Source organism: Saccostrea echinata, unplaced genomic scaffold, assembly GCF_033153115.1.
Source record: "Saccostrea echinata isolate AGI-Se365-2 ecotype Australia unplaced genomic scaffold, CSIRO_AGI_Sech_v1 ptg000016l, whole genome shotgun sequence".
NCBI lineage: Eukaryota > Metazoa > Mollusca > Bivalvia > Ostreida > Ostreidae > Saccostrea > Saccostrea echinata.
In genome coordinates this window covers 2441734-2462782 of record NW_026889765.1, presented here as the reverse complement: position 1 = coordinate 2462782, position 21049 = coordinate 2441734, and the positions used below count along the sequence as shown (strand labels likewise).

The window sequence follows — 21049 nt, the reverse complement described above, 5'->3', positions numbered from 1 at the left end:
AATAGGTGGTTTTTTAAAAAATCACAATCTACTTAATCAATCTTCGCTTTTGTGATAATTTACGTCATAAATTGGAGCTTACAGTAGTAGTGTTAATTTTTCCAAAATCGCCCAATACGCTGGTAGGGAAAAAATGTATATGACAAATCTTTGTATATCTTATATGGCTTTTGTTATTAATGCGCACAGAGGATCTTACCACCACCAATTGACCAATCATTGAATGAATAGCAACACGTGGTTCGGTTGAATATAAGATCAATATTAAACGGATTGCAAAAAAAAAAAAAAAAAAATTTAAAAAAAAATGTTTATATGAAAAAATACAAAGATAGAAACTATGAAAGATGCCACGAGCGTTTGTAATTTGTTGTTACGTTCTTAACTAGAAAATGCATATGAAAATGTAGTCTGTGCCACGTTCAGAACACTAGCGCTTCAAGGTTAAGGAAAACGAGCAGCATCCCTTAGGCAATGAAGTTTTTTTTTCATATTACAATACCCGTGATAATCTGTGCTTTTTGGTCAGGGAACCCACCTGACAATTGTATTCACCGATAGTACAACAATGGAATGCAGACGAAAATCGCCTTACAGTATTACTTTGAGAAACCTAGAACTCCAGGTTTATTTAACATGTTACAAATAAATTGTTTGTAATTGTGAGTATGGAAATAATAGAATAATTAAAAACGGACAGCATGGAAATACATTCAAATGCATGGGGGAAAAAAGTTCTATGTGCCTTTCCGATCGCCTTGTTTTCAAGAGTAAAATTCCTATAGTATCCGTAGTAACCCACAATGCAATTCAACTCATTCAGATAAAGCTATATTGGTACCCCATTTGCTAATCTAACGCCAAAAAATATAGTCCCAGTTCCCATGCAAGCATGTTTGTCCAAAAGGAAATTTTAATACGTAAGTGCAGAAAATAATGAAGAATACTTATTGACGTTTGAATGAATTCATAGGAGATTGAGGTACATTTCTACAAATATAATGCAGTGGTGAAAAATGAAACGCAAGATAACTTTTCTATTTACCATGTCTCCATGTGCTAGTCACTTCCTAGCCACATTTCCGTGAATAATTTACCTTATCTCGTTGTAGTCTCGCTAGATGTCGCCAGAGCTACTGGGAACTCCTCGGATTTTATAATTTGCAGAACACCGAAAAATAAAATGTTCTGAACACATTAGTAGGAGTGCGTATGTTCTCTCTTCCTTTTAGATAAACTAGGTGCGTGGTAGTGATGAGTAAAGACGCCTCTTCCAAAACGCGTATAAATACGTCACCATACACCGGTGAATAGCTTCATGAGCAGTAATGTTTCTTTATCGTACCAAACGCCTACCGTATCACGGAACCCCGGTTAATGAGGTTTCACCGAAATAACCCTGATTTCTAGTGCAGGGCGCTTGGCGAAGGAACAGTTAGAATACTAACTATGTTAACGTTTTATGTTTGACGTGGCACAGCGAACGAGAATCGAACCCGAACTGTCACGGTAGCTCAGTCGGTAGAGCGCTCGCTCCGTGTTCGAATCACGGCTGCGACTGATCTAAGTCGATAAAAAATAGGTAGCAACTGTTCCTTCGCAAAGCGCTCGGCACTTTGAAGTGAAAGTTGCGTTGCGTTGGCACAATACAGAACCCTCACTGCTCAATGGCCCTAAGTGCCGATTAAAGGTCTAAGTTTGAAGCCTTCACCGGTATATGGTGACGTCTCTATATGAGTGAAAAATTCTCGAACGGGACTTAAAACAACATACAATCAATCAATCAATCTAAAAGAGGTTTCCTATATGTAGCCAATCAGATTATCACCAGATAAACATACGTGTTCGGTCAATACGGTGTTGTGAAAATTCAACAATAGTGCTAGGTATCGGTTGGGAATTTCGAATTGCGATATATTTAATGTATTTCAGTATGTATTGTAATATTTTCAAAAACAGTTAAAATGATCTTTTTTCCTTGTTTTATTAACCTCCATTTTTAAACAGAGCTTATAAAGCTATAGTTATAAATTCGTTGTAACAAAACCGTTCTTGTTGATTTGATTACAGCTTTGCAACGAAATGAAACCATACAACTTACTGTTTGGAAAGATTGAAAACGTTTACTTCTGACATCGTAAATTTCAAAACTTTTTTAAGAAATCAGAAGTCCAAGCATTTTGGTGGTATTATCGGTCTTAAGAAAAGTATCACAATACATTTTTGTGTCGCCTGCAGAGCAGAGCTGTACTTGGGGATCAATTCACCCGGTCTGTCTGTCTGTCACACCTTTTATCTCGAGAACTGTAAGAGGTATGGTGTTGATATTTTGCAAATATACAGTAAATATTGCTTGGTACTATGGCTTTTGTAAATTAACATGGTTACTGACCTCGTGACTCTTGACCTTTGACCTAACTTTCAAAAATAGATCATAGTGCTGATATACGGAATATTTTTGACATTTAAGAGGTAAGTCTATATATGTTATTGAGCTTGTGTGCTGTTTGTCATAAGATATTATGAAAAATACCGGCATTACAATCCACTCATATGGATCATGTATACTGACAATTGCAGTAAAAAGACAAACCGATCTCTTTTGGAGGATTGTTGAAAACACGTTGAGCTTATGATAAGTTGAGCTTTGAAACTGTATCGTATTCGCTTTCCCCACAAACTTATATTTAAATACTATAAAAGGTATTCCACGTGGATCATGTAGACTGACAATATTGCAGTAAATACAGACAGACATCTGTTTGGAGGATTGTTGGAAACACGTATTAATAAATGATAGATACTAGTAGTTATTTCTAATAATTTCTATTTAATTATTCATTTGAGGGTTAGGGAACAACTTGTCAGAATTTCTTGTCAGATTCTGTTGCAGTCTTATACTAATCCATGGATGCAATTTTTTCTTTGCAGGCGAATGCATAAACTATCAAGCTTATAGTAATATATAGCTGACCACTTTAAGATTTATTTACATCTTTAAGGCAACTACAAAGCAGGCAACACATGAGTTCCTTGGAACATTCTAGTTTGTCAAAATCGCAATACACCAGTATATATTTTAGTTTCTTTACTGCAAAAGTTTGCAAAAAATAACAAAACAAAACACAACCACAGACACACAAAAACAAAACAACAAAAAGAAACAAAGTGGATATTAAGAGGTTAGGGGGTAATGAAACTTCTGAAGGACCAGCCGATTACCACCATAGCATAAACTTAAAAGCTAACAAGGGATCCGTGTTACCTTGGAGGGTATTATTTCATTTACTACATATATGTAAGGAGACCCCCCTCCCATGCTCGATCCTCTTCTGAACAAAAGAAGTAAAAAGGCAGCCGTCACGAGAAAAGGGTGCTAAAGTATGGAGGGTAATCGTGTTCAAATATCCAGTCTTGTTAGTTTGTAAATCCGAACTTGCAATCGTAGCAGGTTCATAGTCTACACATATAAGTAGGTAATTCCGATTAATTTTAGCATATAGTTCCGAACATACAACTTCAGAATTTACTGTAGTTTTGCCCTGCTTGATATCATACTTGTACACTTCGTCTACTTTTAGTGAACAAAACATTAAACGTGCATGTGTGTGATGTAAGTTATCCATTCATCCCTCTACATGTTTTCTGCTATCTATATTGCCGAGAACACAAAGACAATTAACAAGTCTACAAATGTAAAGTCTAGACGTTTGTCAACTTTTGATTATGAGAAACTATGGAGGAGTATCAGAACCACATTTCTAATGTTTTATTTTCTAGCTGTATTCTAACTTCTTGTTTTTCCAAATATCAATACCCCGCTAAAACGTTGTCACAAACCCGCATTTATTGGATTTTTTTTTAATTTGATATCATTACAATTAAATTAGTTCTTAATAACTGCGTCTCTGATCATAGTAGCCTAGTGTCTATGGGAGATAGCTTCGTACGCCACCCGAGCTCAGCGTTTGATTGTCCAATCTTGCTAGTGCCGTGCCAAACCGAGATATTTTCAATATATGTAGAAAGTGACTATTCCTTTGGCATTGAAAGTCAATGGTCTTTCGGCTGGGACCTTAAAAACCGAAGTCCATCTAGATCCCCCATGCCATGCATAAGCGGGAAATAATTCATATCATGAAATATGGTGATCCGTGTTCAAGCTCAAAAGTTCACTCAAACAATAAAAATCAGGAGCAGAGCAAACAAGGACCTCTTAAACATCAGAGGTTCGATCAGGTGGCATGGAGAAGTGAGCATCCCTGCTGACAGGTCACACACACAGGGAAATAACAGAAAATTCAATCGACAAATCAGCGTGTAAATAATGGCCTATCAATTAGTATGAAAAATGTAAGTCAGCATATTAATGATAGTTTTGCTGACAAGGTCATTGCATCGACCATAGAACTTACGAAATGATGACTTTAAACGAGACTGTTGATATTCTTGTTTCATTAACTTGTTTTGTCAATAACTTACCTCGTTTTAGAAATTGTTCATACGTAGCGCATGCTCTTGCGGAATGAATCAGCTGAGAGATATAAACCTCGTATGCAGCTGATAAGAGTACATTACTGCATAAGTAAGGGAAGTTGACGATTTAAAAGTTAAAGTCATCACGTTTATCATGAAGGTTTGTTGTTAGGTTACCATTAACGTCTTTTTTCTAGTAAAATATCCAGGTATGAAACAGATGTGTCAGACTTTGTGGTATCTTTAATTTCAAGCTCACTGGGATATATCGTGTCGACATAAGAATGGAAATAACTATTGTTAATTGATAATATATGGTCGATATATCTAAATGTCGAGTTGAAGGCCACAGAAAGTGTTTTCTTCTCGTGTATAAAATTTTTAATACATTCTGATTCGTATGAATACAAAAATAAGTCTGCTAATAACGGGGCGCAATTGGTACCCATGGCAATTCCGACAGATTGTTGGAAGACCTGGTCTCCTAAAACCACATAGATATAGTCAATCAGACACTCAAGTATCTTTTTATTATCAACTTCAAAGTACTTGTGTTTACAATCAGAATGTTTTTAACAAAATGATTTTGTAAATGACCAATGACAAGGTAAATAAATTTTCGAGTTCCATTTTTATTGAAAAAGCAGCTGTCAATAATGTCAAAAAATAATGTCAATAATTTATCGCTTGGAATGGTTGTATACAGAGTTGAAAACTCGTACGTTTTTATGTTATTTTGGTAAAATTTTGTGATTTTAAATTTTTCCAAAAGTACCTTGCAATTTTTAAGTATCCACATCTGATTTACACAACTTCTCAAAAATATTGTTGCACAATACTCCTGAAGTTTCTTCTTCACTGACGTTTATATTTTAGTGAGGAGTAAAGAAAGAGGTTTGGAAGAACTTTTACTGGTACCCGCTAATCGTTAAATATCGTTAAATATAATGCGAACTTGTGAATTGCGCGGCGTTATATATAGATACTGGAGAACATGAAGAGAACGCAGCGACCCTTTACACAAAAAAATTCTTACGACTAAGACAAAAAATTTCCCAGTCTCTAACAAGTATATCAGCTATAGTAGGTCACCAAAAATCGTATACTTCCATTGCATTAGACTAGATGGTAAGTAATATTTTAGAAAAAAAAATTAAAATCTTTCTTGAACAAAAAAATTACAGAGGTGGCAAATTTTTATCTTAGTCGTAAGTATTTTTGTGAAAAGGGTAAGTTGCAACACAATAAACACATTCAAGTTAAGGACCCTCTATACACCAATGAAAAATGTTTCTGGGCTCTGAGAAAATTGTATCATATAAAGATATAAATAAGAAGTTTATCTATTTAATTTTCAGCATAGGGTACCTGCCATTTATCCCCAGGATAAATACTCAAAGACAATGAATTGTTGGTGAACTGAAATCACTGTTGCTTACTTAAATGGCAAAAATACATGCAAATAAGGCGTTCCATTAATTCAACTAGACCAAATGAAATGTTTAGAATGTTTGAATTGATTACAAATTGAATGATAAATTTAGATTTCAATTTATTCCATTTTAGATCTAAGGGCAGATTACTCTAACTGCATAAAAATTCCACGGAATTGGAACTCTTTAGTGTGCAGTGTATAGAGGGTTCTTAAATATGTTGTTTTATACAAGTAGAAGAAACATACAAGTATGATATCAAGCGGGTCAAAATAAGAGTAAATTTTGAAGTACCCATACCAGAAAAGCAAAATTTACAACATCAAAAGTGCAAAAAAAAAGTCAGCTGAATTGTATACGCAAAAATTACTGACATAACTTTAAAATGAAACTGAGACACTACTCTCTCTCTCCCCACTCTCTCTCCATTCGCTCTCCCCTTCTCCATACTCACTCTCTCTCCTCGCCTTCACTCCAAACTCGTTTCTCTCTTCCCACTCACCACTCACTGACTCCTCTTTCCCCACTCTCTCTCTCCCTACTCAATCATTCTCTCCCCACTCACTCTCTCCCTACTCACTCACTCACTCTCTCTGCCTCCCGCCTCCCTCTCCCTCTCTCTTTATTTATTTCTTGTCTGTCTCAGTAACACTTTGGCCTTGTAAAATAAATTATATATACGCCTGATACATATATGTTTCATAGTTTTTACAATAAAAAATAACGGGTAAAATACTTTTTCTATAACAAAGAGAAAATTTTTATCGTTATTTGAAAATAAATTATAAAATGTTTATTCTTGATCGTTTTACTTTAAAATGGATATAGCAGAAATGTTCATTTATACAAAAAAATGAATGCAATTTAAAATTATATGGGCGATAACTTCACACAACAGAAAATACTGCTTCCCAGTTCACAATTAGATCATTGCATTATTTGTTTGCGTATTTAATGAAAAGGATTTTAAATGGTTGAAGAACAATTCTTATATGTTTACTAACATGCAAGGAATATGATGTGTCAGCTTGAAATCCCAGTTGGATATTATTTATTTTTGTTGTACCGTTATGAAAAGTATCTAAATTATCCACATGCTGAGAGGAGGTACATGAATTATTCTCTATTTGATCAAGTGTGTAATATATATATATATATATATATATATATATATATATATATATATATATATATATATATATATATATATATATATATATATATGGGTTTGACATTCACTTGCCGTTTCCCTTGCATGCATTCAGTTTACTTATATTTTATATTTTTATAATTTTTGTCCAGTTCAGATATCGTGTCGTTGCGTTGAATGTTAGCCAAAATGCATTTGCATCATGACTCCCTCGTTGTTCTACGCATTACCCGGTATGTCATATTTTCTCATTATTATATATGAATGTTCGTTTGCTTTATTCAAATGCCTACTGTTAATAAAACCTACATGTAACCTTCACACTTTTTTTTCTATTTTATTTATTATCTCATGAAATTATTGCTGTTTTGATACTGCTGATGGTGATGTACGGAGCACGGCAATAATGTTGAAAAACAAACATGCGGTATCAAACATTTTATTCATTTATTTTCCATATTTCACGATTTTATTCAACAATTTCCCCTAAAATTTCTTTTTATTGTTCTATTATTAAGTATTTAGATTTCTGACGTAATATTTGAAGTACTAACAGAAATATTGTAATTTTTCTCTGATGTGACCCCTACGAAATCAACTGCAAAAGTGACATCTTGTGTATTGACGGAGCAGCGCAGTTTTATCAAATCATGAATCATGCTGGGAAAACGCTAACAGAGACCCAAAATAATCCTAATGAAACATGTAGAACACCAGCGGAATATCCGACACATCTCTACAAAATGTAAAAAAAGAATTTTAGACTGTTAGACCTTAGTCAAAAAGCAATCCGGGAGGGATGGAAGAAGTTCATCGACAAAACACTGATATGGGCTGTTAAGACTGTGATTGAGATCGACTGAGGTCAAGCTTTACTTCAGAAATATCTGCAGTTTTGGGGTTTAACACAAACTAGAATACACAATACTAGTTTTACAGTTTTTAAACTTGATCAGAAATGGTATATGGATGTTTATTCTGAATGGATAAGGTAAACCAATCTATACAGTATCAAATACTTAGGTAAAATTTTGAGAAAATGAAAGCTCCTATTTTTTAAAATGCCCGTGACGTTGAATGTTTTACTGCGCCATGACTTCATGATATGTCCTGTTAAATCATCTGAAATTGATACCAATTTACAATATTTTGATATGAAATTTTAATGACCATATATGTAAAGATTCTTTTATATTATTTGTGACTTTTTGCTTGATTATGTCGTCAAATATATTTTCTGTGCAACGAGTCCGCGTAATTTTTGGACGGCCCTCGTAGTGTTCATGTTCAGGTATCTTTACACGACGTTTTGACCATCGAGGTTAGTCGTCTACACTTCCGGTTCCATTGAATTTCCAGAGAAACCTTAGTAACGTTATTTGGTCTCTATTAAAAATCTACTTGTTGTAATTGTAATGCATTCAGAAAAGCTCTGTTGGTCTTTCGTGAGATACTTTTACAGTTTGTAAGTAAATTCGCAAATATAGTGAAAGAAAACAAGCCTCTTGTAAACTGCGCCTAGCTTGGACCATGCCAATTTCTCTTGCACTTCTTGTGCAGACATGCGACGCATTTTGCTCGATTTCTATTTTGTTTTTTTTATAAACAGCTAGAGGTACAGAACACGTGGAAACAAAAAAGTTTTGAAAAATACACCCGAAAAACATATCGAATTCGCACTTCATGCTTTTCAACAAAAACGGTCTCGGTAGAGTAATTACACATTCGATTACAATTTTTTTTTTGGCCTTCACAGTTAAGCATTGTAAATAGCGGGCGATAATGGGTTTTTTTTTTTTGTTTTTTTTTGGGGGGGTTTTGTTTTTTGGTTTTTGTTTTTTTTTTTATTTTGGTTTTGGTTGTTGTTGAACTTCCCTCTCGAGAATTTTTCACTCACATGAAGACGCCACCACTTGCCTGTGGAGCGCTACAAATATACCTGAGCAGCATATCAAGTTGACTCAAAATCTGACAGGTCTTCTTTTTTTTTTTTTTTTTTTTTTTTTTTTTTTAAATAACTTGATATGGAGTACACGATTGATTTGGTTGAATGATCACTGTCCTCAGTGCATAAGACTTTAAAACCAAAATCTTTAAATATATTTTTCCCCATTCATTAATTAGAAATGCCCTCTTGAAGAATGTACATTTACAGTGTACGTTACGTGTTCTTTCGTAGTTTTGCATGTGGAAAGAATCGATGAACATTTGAGACTAGTCTAATTAAGGAAAAGCAGATAGAGGAATTATATTATCCACTTTTCCTCTTAAAATCGGATTTTTTGTGAATGATTTCCACTGAAATTGTGAGATTAGTTTCTAAAAAACCCATTTACAATTTTCCTTCAGGATATCTTTGACAAAGAAAGATAACTATAATGTTTATATAGAGTTTCCGTAACTTTGTATATATATTTTGATTGACAAAAATACTTGACAGACAATTATATTTTCTTCTTAGCCAAAGTTATGGTAACAAATTTAAAATCACGATCTCATGGGAGAAAAAAAATCATGTTACTTGACTTTATTGCAGATTGGCGACCTCGTAAGCCCTAACCATATATGGAGGCAAACAATACGTAAGCACGAGGAAACACACAGGAATTCATACAAGTATAGTACAAGTTAATTTGATGCAAAGCATCAAATCGGCCGCAAAAATATATTTCATTTTGAAAAAAATTCCACAAGAAAGAGTCCAAAGAAAAAATCCAAATAGAAAAAAGTATATGATACATATTTACACTTGTTTTGCTTTGCTGTGTATTTTTTACATTAGTTTTCATTTTCAGTGATCAATTGTTAAATATTTTATTCAAATAAAAATAAATTCATTAATACGAAAATCGAACTGCAATAAAGGATAGGAATGTATTATCATCAAATTATTAGATCCAAGGTCAAATGCAACAAATATCTAAAATAATTGATTATGAATGTCTGAATGCTGACAAAAATGACACAAGCTTCACGTGCTGATACCCTGAATTTTTGTCACTTTATAATTCCGATCAGTGTTGTGATAGATATGTATGTGAAGCGCAGAAAAAAAAATCATTGTGTCACTTGCAACTGCAGTGTAAATTCAAAACAAATTCCGTTCTTATTCCAATTTATTAATTATTATAGGCACTGCAATTCATATCCGGAAACTCAATACGTTTTCTTTTTATATCTTACGCACATCCATGTTAGGGAGCATTTCATGAAAGAACTTTTCGTAAAATCATTTAATAAATATCTGACGAGAAATGAAAAACAACTTGAAACATAATAACAAAATATTTAGACTTAGTTTTAAGCAATTTTTTTCAGGCTTTTATTCTTAACTTTTATTTTTTTTATCAATAAGGAATTATTCCAACAAAGCAATAAAAAAATAACGTCTCATTTCCCCATGTGCATATTCAAACTCAACCACAAATAGATCGGCCGCTGCTGCGGCCGATAATGAGAGAAGGTTTCAAATCAGGCAGAAGCGTGTTCATCCATCACGTTTCACCTATTCATTGTTATACATTCGAAGATTTTCGATGCTAAATATTCATATGTCTGTGTATCAATCTGCATCTTGAATGCATTTATAACGACATACCACGTACTTGTTAAATTTAGTTATCATTTTCTTAAGAAAGTAATTTTAAACAAACCTCAGCCATATTTTTTTTTTGCACCACAGAGTCAAAAATATGCAAAATTACGACTATATCACTTAATGTAAATCGTGGGAATTTTTTTTTTAAAAAGTGCTGTGTAGTTCTGCACTCAACCTTCATCCATCTGTGTTTTTCTGCGTTGATTTCTCTAAAGAAATAATTTGATTTCCCTTCCCCTTTTCCTTTAAGATGTAACTGGAAATATATCTTATTTCGATATATTGTTTCTCATGAGATTATATCTTTTCGTATTCCAATAAGTTTATAGATTATCACACCATTCTATTTTTCCTTATTTCAAAACGTTACTTCTCAGGCCACTCTATCTTCAGCTTATTCAAGAAGCTGAAAAACGTGACAGCTACAGATGAATGCACTTCATCCGCTTGTGTTTCTAAAATACTACACATATGGTAAAAAGTGTTTGCTATTTCATTCTCTGTTGACATGCATCAAAACACGCACACGTTTTATGGTATTCATTTTTAAATTAAATATTTGAGCTTTGCTCAGAATTCAGAAATATTGGATCAAAGTTAACAAGGGCATGTCACGTCTGGGACATATCCCAATCGAGACATATTCTCTTACAAATTTGGTCATACTGCAATAAATACCACTACATGTAGTACTATATTCAGTACATCTTTTAAGTTAATTAACAACAACATGTGAAATGCTAATGCATGCGACGTTTTCTTTGGGCAGAACGCTCCCAAACAATTTGGTATATATTTAAAATTACCCTGATGGAAAAAAAAATATCCTAATGAGGGTATTAAACCCCGACCAAGCCCGATAAAAAGATATTCTCAACATAAAAAAAATATTATGCCCACCTTAATCAACAATAATTTGCACTATTAGCAGGTTTGCACATAATCTTGTGAATTAGGTCACGTAAATGTAATCAGTGCAAAATGCTTGAAACCAATCAATACTGAATAAAGATGAAAGTAGTGAAGAAAACATTAGAAGTCATTTTATGGTGTATGTGCGTGTCTATGAATGCCCTCACTTAGCTATAATTTATTTTCAAGGAGCATTCCATTCAACTTAGAATGGTCGATTTTTTTTATTTGTATGAAACCTGAATTTTATATATATATATATATATATATATATATATATATATATATATATATATATATATATATATATATATATATATATATATATATATATATATATACGTTCCTTCACATACTTACAAACTTAATGCGAAAAAATAGTTATTATGTCCGTTATTTTGGCACAAAGATCATATTGCTTGGTTTGTTATTTATCACGACAATAGAAGAATCAGACTATGCATGACTTTATCTAATTAAACGGTGCTTGTTGACAAATACTCACTTTTGTGTTAAACTTTCAAGACAATTATTTTAAATGTCATAAATATCAAGGTCTTCCAACTTTCCCTCTCCCACAACATTGCAAGAATAAAAATGTATAATTTCTCATCAACATCCGAACCTGTATTACTGTTATTAGAAATAAAAGTCCTGGTCATTCAACAATGTGAAATCAACAACAAGAACATAAGACAACACAAAAGACAACAAAACTGTTGCTGGTTGTCCAAAACAGTTATACAGTTATCCAAGGTAAAAATTAATTTCCATAAACATTTGCACCAAATTGTTACTTTTTTTCCTACAGAGTTAATCATTCCGGATATCTTTTACAGCTGTGGTTGCCGTCTGCTTTTCGTGTGGCATGTCTTTCTTACTTGGAATAATGATTTCCGGCATTTTGATAATAGGCATGGCCAAACCACGTTTGTAATGGTCAATGGGAGCTATTTCCCCTGGCATGTCCTCCGAAATATTGTCCACACAGAAATTGTATTCGTCGTCTTTTCCAGGGGCAGTTTGACCGTCCTCCACCATGCCTACCAACCAATACGCGGTCACGTCCCCTTTATTCTAAATAAAATAGAGACAACAGATCATTTCACTTTTTAATGATGTCCCTCTGTATCTTTAACACGATATAAAATACATCTTCTGCGCTGAATACCTCTTGAGGTTGCGGAAAGCAATGAAGAATCTTGATATCTCGCTTTGTTGGAGCATACATGTATGCTGTATTTGGAGTTGAAATGTAGTCTGTACATAATGATTATCAATTTTTGTCGAACGCCAAACGTTTTGTATGTGTGCCATTCTTATGTAGGAAGAGTTTGCGACCCCTTATAAAATTTTTAAGAATAACGTGCTCTCGAATGAAAGTTGATTTGTATCTTTCTTCACGCCAGGATGTACAGTTATAATTCTCAGTACTGGAAATATCCTATCTCTTTCTTATGCATATGTACAAGCTCTTTATTTTACGACACTTTATTTTACGGCTCTTTATGGCACATTTTGGCTTTACAATCACATGAAGCTCCATCTAATATTATAAACATTCATATGTAGCTAGATTTAAGAAATTCTAACTCCAAAGTGAGTAAATATGAATCATGATTTCGGATTCCTCTAAATATTTATTTGAATCAAGAATTCTTGAGATTATCAGAAAGAAACCTGGTTATGTCGGAATTTAATGATAATTTGTATCTTTAAATGTACTTTCCTCAACAGGTAAAACAAAATTATGGTCGTTAGAATCACAGAAACTGAGTCATTATTAGAATACGCCGAGGAAATTTAGGAATGTTTCACGATGAGGACAAAAAGCTTGATTTTACAAAAAAGGATCAAAATTAATATTCTTTGCTCACCATAGCGCTAATAGTCCCTCGTTTTTTCATAATGAATTTACCCGTTGACTCCAAAGCTTTACATGTTGATTGGGTGATATGAATCTTGTTTGCTGCAAAAGATCAAGGAAAATATGCATTATGACATTGTATTCAAATAGGGATAGAAGTCAACCAGCTTACCCGATACGTGGTGTTTCAACCTTAGTCACAAGTACAATACAGCTTGAAGACTGGATCACCCGCCACTACTGGCAGGAATTGCAAAGTGTGCATATCACACACTAGAAAATTCTTTTACGCACCGGTGGAGCTTGGAGGATAAACACTCCCACCTGAGAGAATTCGAAAGTACCATATGAGGCGCCGTTTTGGTATTTATTGCAATTTAGTGATATCACCTATTCGAGTATGTGATATAACCTATTCGAATAGGTGATATCACTTATTCGAATAGGTGATATCACTTATTTGAATATAGGTGATATCACCTATTGGAAATGAATAGGTGATATCACTTATTCGAATAGGTGATATCACCTATTCGTGCTGAATAGGTGATATCACCTATTCGAATAAGTGATATCACCTATTCGAATAGGTGATATCACCTATTTGCATTTCTTACAACAATAAATAATGAATGCTCCCTTCCTCAAGACTATCTAGATTTCCATTGGAATTAAGCAAATTCGGGCTGCCCCGTTTTCCCCTGTAACTGAGTCCGAGACATTTTAAATACCTTATGTTATCGACCCCTGTAAAGTTACATACATTTTATAAATTATAAGCTGGGATACAACAGAGTGGCAATATATACCTTTCTCTCTTTATTATGTAAAGTGGGGCATTTTCCGTATGGAACAGTTATTATGAGTTTTTCACGATTTTTCCTATAGTATACATTATAGATAAGTGTATGAAAATATAATTTGTGAGCAAAACAAACTACAAATTCTACTGGGGTGCTTAGAACTAAATGCGAAGCTGTAATCCATTGTCTCCAAGAACGGTAAGTTATAAAACGAAAGTGAAAGTAAATGAGAATTAAAGGCTAGAGTCTTGGGAGCAGTTGTTATTTCATAAATAAATTGAATGTGATATCACTATTTGAATAAGTGATATCACCTATTCAAAATGATTAAGTGATATCACCTATTCGAATAGGTGATATCACCTATTTGAATTGGTGATATCACCTATTTAATTTGAATAGGTGATATCACCTATTCGAATAAGTGATATCACCTATTCAAATCAAATAGGTGATATCACTTATTCAGAAGCTGAATAGGTGATATCACTTATTCAGAAGCTGAATAGGTGATATCACTTATTCGAATAGGTGATATCACTTTTTGGCAGTAAATACCAAAACGGCGCCTCATAGTACCAAGATCTTGAGCTTATATTGGGGCAGATGTGCCTTATTTAAGGTTATATGCAACAAACCTTGCTGTTCTTGAGGAGAAGATTTTTTGTTATATATTCTCCGATAATATTTGACCCCCTATTGTGGTCCACCGTATCACCAGGGGCTAAGCTTTGTAAAATTTAAAATCTACACTTATTCAAAAAACTTAATCCATCATATCTTTGTTCTTTGTTCTTCCTACAAGTCTGAAGCCAAGTCAACTGAGCTAGTTTTTTGATGGATTAAGAGAAAATATCAGCAGTATTGAAAGTGAAAAAAATGTTATTTATTCAAGTAAACGACGTAAAACAAAAATACACATAGTTAGGGAGTCAGAAGAGACTAGTTCAAAAAACTGTCTTGTGAGTGTTATCTTCTCTGACCTAGGGGTTCTGGGAAAGGTTATTTTTGAAGAAATGTTAATATATATTCATGTAAAACTTTGATCCCTAATGTGACCCCACCCTTTCCACAGGGGCCATGATTTGAACAATTTATAATTTACACTTTGTCAGAAAGCTACAAGGTGAATTTTATCTTTTTGACCAAGTGGTTCTTGTGGAGAAGATTTTTAATGAACCCCACCCTATATCTAACTTTTTTGTGATCAACCCCTCCCTCTTTTGAAGGAAACATGGCCCTTCCACTGAAATTATGAATCCTGTTTACCCAAGGATATACTGTGCCAAGTTTGGTTGAAATTAGTACTGTTGTTCTTGAGAAGGAGTTAAATATGTGTAAGGTTTACAGACGGACGGACAGAGTGACAGACGACAACAGGTGTTCAGAAAAGCTCCTTGAGCTTCCAGCTCAGGTGAGCTATAAAAACTTACGGTGACAACTGGCCTTCATAATGTGAGCGATATCTAGTGTTTCCCCAAATACACCATATCTTGGCAAAATCGATCCAACGATACCAGCCATGCATGGTCCTATATTGAAAAACAAAGAATAATATTAAAGTGTTTACAATTCTTACGACTATGATAAAATATTAATTGGACCAATATAATATACAGAGGATATAACTCAATGATTTTTTGTCAGAATGTGTAGAATCAAAATATCTTTCTCAAACAAGTTGATTCATAAAATTCGGGTGACCTTTCAGGCCTATGGGCCTTCTGTGTTTTGTGAAGAGTTCCTAGAGGGGTTTTTGAAAGTGACCATAATTCAAACTTAGTTTACTTGCTATCGGAAACACACCCGGAAACCTTTGCAGGCTTGTACCTGTATTAATTCCTATCCTTAGCTGTATCATCTTGTCATTACAGGTACTAAACCGTGTCTGGTTAATGACAGTCAAAAGATTCAGGGCAAACATGGCGATGTCACGGGCATGCATATCATTCTTCCTGTTGGGCAAACCTGAAATTAGAAATAACGACTTATAATTAAGGTAATTCTTATGCAGTCTGAAATTTTCAATATACTAGTAGGTGTTCTCCGACAAGCAAAATGATGTCAATTCGTGCATGATTACAAACTGGCAAACGAATCAACGATTCTTTTTTTGATCCCATTATTTATAAGATGAAATGAAAGGCATACAACATGTACGTACAGTTTATCGGCAGTTCCACATTGATATTTTAAAGTATGTTTTCAAATGAGTGAATCAAAAAAACATCCAAGATTATTAAAAAGAAATACCTGATGCTACCATATATGCGTCGTTAGTGGCATTGACTTTATAAATATCGTATGTATCGATAATGCTATCGATGATGTAGTAAAGCTCATTTAAAAGTTCCACAACATCACCAGCTTTAAATTCGTCCATGATGTTGTTGAATTTGAACACATCCGAGAAAAGAATGGTAGCCGATTTAAAATACTGTGCCTCTATGGTTTTGTTCTGTTTTAATTGCTCTGCGACAGGTTTTGGTACAAGTTGGTAGAGAAGAGAGTCTATGCGTCTTTTCTCACGAGTCAGTTCTCTGGTTTTGTCTACCAGTGTAAGAGCATATTTTTGGATGCTGCTGGTTAAGTTTTCTGTCGTCCAAATGACAAAAGGACACATAAGAATAACAATCACAAGAAATGCTGCGCTAATTGTTAGGTTACTCGTTACGTTCTCAACGACAGTGTCTAAGATGGCTAAAATTTCGGAGCCGAGATCCTGTTGGATATTCAGGAGAGCGTCCAGGTAAATGGTCATATTGTCAAACCAATGTCTAGCTTTGGCCAAATCAGCAAAGGCGCTGGCATTACTTCCCTCAACATGATGCTGAATGTCAAATCGAAACTGGTCAATGATTTCGGTAAGGTTGTTACCAACTTCCTGTACGGTGCTGGCATAAATCATGTCCACTCGCTCCGAGTAAAGTTTGGCAGTTTTGTAATATGCTCTAAAATTGTGAACTTTTGTATTATACATCTCAAAAAACGAATGAGATTCGAAACCTCCATTGGCATAAAACACGGTTCCAAGCGCTCTTTCCGTACCCACGTCTTCTTTAGCACTTGTCAATTTCTGGTAAGCCACAAGAGGTTTCCACACAACAGCGAACTCGGTTTCATTAATAGAATCGTACATCCATTTAATGACCACTTTAATGATGTCTGTATAAAAGTTAATTTCGTCTTGAATATTGAATCCGTCAGAAGGAGTCAAAGCTTGTCTTCTCCTGGCCAAATATTGAATCATGTTGGTTTTTGTTTCAAAGCGCAATCTGTCCAATTTGTCCAAATTCCCGGGCCAAACTTGCAGACGATTGATTGCTCGATCTGTTTCAATATATTCCGTTAGTAAGAACGTCTTTGTTTCCGGTTTTAAAGCACTAAGGTATAACACACTCATATCCCGTTCTTTCTGTAAATGATGTACAAGTTTTCCTAGCTCTACACTGAATTCTAAAGCTTTCCTCGTCTGGAATAAAAGAAATCACTTTGAAAAGTATTCCTTGGAGTTTATTGTAGATAACATTTTTTAAATAAAGGTTTTTGAATGTGTTTATAAAATTTGGCAGAATATTCATATACCGGTATGTTGTATATCTTTGCGAATTTGATGATTTTACAAATAATCTTGCAGAGGAAGAAATTCTAAGTAGCAGTTATAATCTTGAAATCAAGAGAAATGTGTGTTAATTAAAGTTAAATCCTTCTCCGAACCATGAGGCTCATAAGACCGGTGCTTATACCCAGTTTCCGTGGTGCTAAACGGTAGAGTCATCGACTCCCCCCTGGATGGGACACCAGTCCATCACAGGTTAACCCCCAGCGTAAGCCGGTACTTATTGCAGCTGGATGGACTGGTACAATGCAGATAAGGTGTTCTGTTTAAGGATCATACCCATAGCGGGGCTTGAACCAGCGAGCGACCTTTGAGTTTCTGCCTAAACACCTAAGACCATGACCTGAGTAATGATGTGTGCTTAGGAAGATACTGAATATCCGAAAGGTGATCTAGACAAGTTTAGTCAGTTCGATTTTGTGATTCCATCATTTTGTATTTCTTTATTTACTGGGTGGAAGTAAATATTACACAATAATAATTCTCATTTTTTCTCCAAAAACCAGATATTCTCAATTTTTATATACATATATATAGTATTTTTATGGCAATATATGTGTCAAGATTAGTGATTTGGTTTGCAAATCAAACTAAGAATCATAAAGTTTTCGGACAAACGCTGGAAGGAGAAATACGACAGCTGTCAGCCTTCGGTCAGACAGCTTTTAAAATGTAGTACTTGAGTATGTATAAAAATATATGTATAATAACATACTACTTGTAGTAGATCATCAAGGAAAACATCGATCGTATATCCATTCAGATATTTTTTCTTCTACATGTATTTTGTTATAATTCATGTATGTACATGTATGTTGCCATCAAAAATACATGTTTTATGTACTTACTAAATAAGGAGACATAGTTTTCTATTCTTGTTTTTTTTTTTTTCTGGATATGGTTGTTGATGATCTCTTGACTTACCATTTCATTTTCGCTTCTGATTGTGATAGTATCAGACAACATATACACACTATAGGACCACACCCCTAACACAGGGAGGACGGTCAAACACAACATTTTCATCAGCTGAAGCTTTTTTCCAGAGTCCGTCAGCGGTTCATCCCGACACAGGCCTGATAAATACACGTAAGCAATTTATGTATGTCTATGGCATTCAGATTGAAAAAGGAATTGAATTGTTTATGTATCTGAATATCGTTAATACAAGACGTACATCACAGCATGTGTTCATCATTAATCTCTAGGTTACAACGTTGACTCATTTGTATATTTCGAAAATTTTCTGCTTAGATTCCTTGTTCACTTAAAAATTGTCTGGAGACGGACTTTGACATGTGCGTATAAGGCCAAAATCAGTAACTGTCAGTTAATTTCAATACAGTGGAATTATATGAAATGTCAAAAATTCCTTTCATTGATATTACAAATTCGAGATTTTGAAAGAAAATAAAGAGATAAAAAAAAAGTACAGACATTATTTTCTTCCTCAAAACATATTTTACATCAAAACATAAATTGTTTGATATCACAAATTGATGGGTTTTTTTTCACAAAATGATGACATTTTTAATTGTTTCACGTTAAACAAACAGATATTTTATATGTTAAATTATTATTACACTGTACCAACGTTGTTTACATTTTATACATCACAATTTAATTTTTTTTTCTATATCACAAAATAATAAAATCTGAAATATCAATTGATTTTTTCACCTTAAAAATAGCATTTTTTTTATATAAGAAAATCGGTCTATTTTTGCACCCCCCCCCCAAAAAAAAATATCAAAAAATTACAATCAACTTTATCTTCTCCTTCATTTTCCAGCTATATATCAGAAAAATTTTAATTTATAGTATTTTGTGCGGAAAATATTTTTTTTTTTAGGATTCTTGCCTCGGCACAATATATTAATTTCTGACAAGGTCATGGGAGAACTTGTTACTTTAAAATTAATACTATTGTTGAATCTTTTTAGATCGATTTTCTGATTTAAACAAAAATCATTTTTGACATCTAAAATTCGAATGTCTTGTGCAAGAAAAAAGAAGGAATCTTTGTAATGGAGTCTGTGGTGTTAAAAAATGATTTTCTTATATTGGGAAAAAAAACATATGCACTGTAATGATTGTATTTTCCAATATAAAAAAAATCCAACTTTTATCATATCAGAAAACAATTTAACCATTTTAAATCTATAGATAATCAGAGTTTAAAACATTCAGAAATTAACTGGTAAAAATGCCTTTACAAAATTTATTTCACACCTCTTCCAATGGCAGATGGCAAAATAACATCTTGAACATCCGCGCTACTACATTCACTGGCCAAATCCCGCAGCGAAGGCATCCGCCTAAACAGTGCCTCTTTCTTCTCGGTTCGAGAGTCCTGCTTCTCCAATTTTACCTCCAAGTTGCTCATTTTCAATATCTTAAAAAATCTTTGAAATTTTAATTTTATTTACTTACTAGAACTCATGATTAATAAGAGAGAGAGAGAGAGAAAAGATGACTAAAGTTGTACTTGTATCTGGCATTTGAGCATCGTTGCATGCTCAGAGGCTATAAGACCATGTTGATCCCAAACTCAGGTGTATGGATACGAGGGATTTTGGGGCAACACAGGCTTAGCCCCTTTGGTTGCATGGATATGTTAAATGATTCAAAAATTCATTTCACATGATAGTAGAGTCGTTCACATATTCAAATTATATGAAGTACATTGTACATGTAAGCTCACCAAATACATGTATATTATGTACTACATAAGTTGTTTTGATAGTACAACTCACTTTCTTTCAAAGTAAGATTTTTTTCGGATGACTTGCACATATTCTTTGTAAAATCGGATGACTTGCACATATTCTTTGTAAACTCGAGTTATAATTATTTCTGAAAATTGATTCCAAATTTGACTACGAATATTTTTTTTTAATCCAAAAATGTCTTACCTTGTTTATTGTATGTATTCAGAAACTTTTATGTTTTGTAACTTAAAGAGCGAAACATTGATCTATAAATTACAGTAAAAGCCGCTAACAGTCAGATTAGCCAGTAATGGCTGTAAATGGGTGATTTTGGCTGAAGTTTGTAAATGTTACCATGACAACATGTGTTAATACATGTTCTCGTCCAAAAATTATTGTTATAGAATATACATCATTTCTGACGGTAAACGATGAATCTGCCTTAATTTTAATTCAAAGAGTAAATAACATAAAGCAGAT

The 21049-nt window shown here is 33.7% G+C and overlaps 1 protein-coding gene across 1 annotated transcript; it reads right to left on the bottom strand.

The window, feature by feature from the left end:
• Positions 1-12324: 12324 nt before the first annotated feature.
• Positions 12325-20244, bottom strand: LOC133188807 (uncharacterized). The gene is made up of 7 exons (XM_061324291.1): positions 20091-20244; positions 18748-18934; positions 16493-17721; positions 16070-16207; positions 15673-15771; positions 13447-13538; positions 12325-12646 (listed from the first exon to the last, which is right to left on the bottom strand). Exons 1-7 carry the CDS (start codon positions 20242-20244, stop codon positions 12383-12385), a joined length of 2163 nt encoding a protein of 720 aa, XP_061180275.1. The 3' UTR covers positions 12325-12382.
• Positions 20245-21049: the final 805 nt, after the last annotated feature.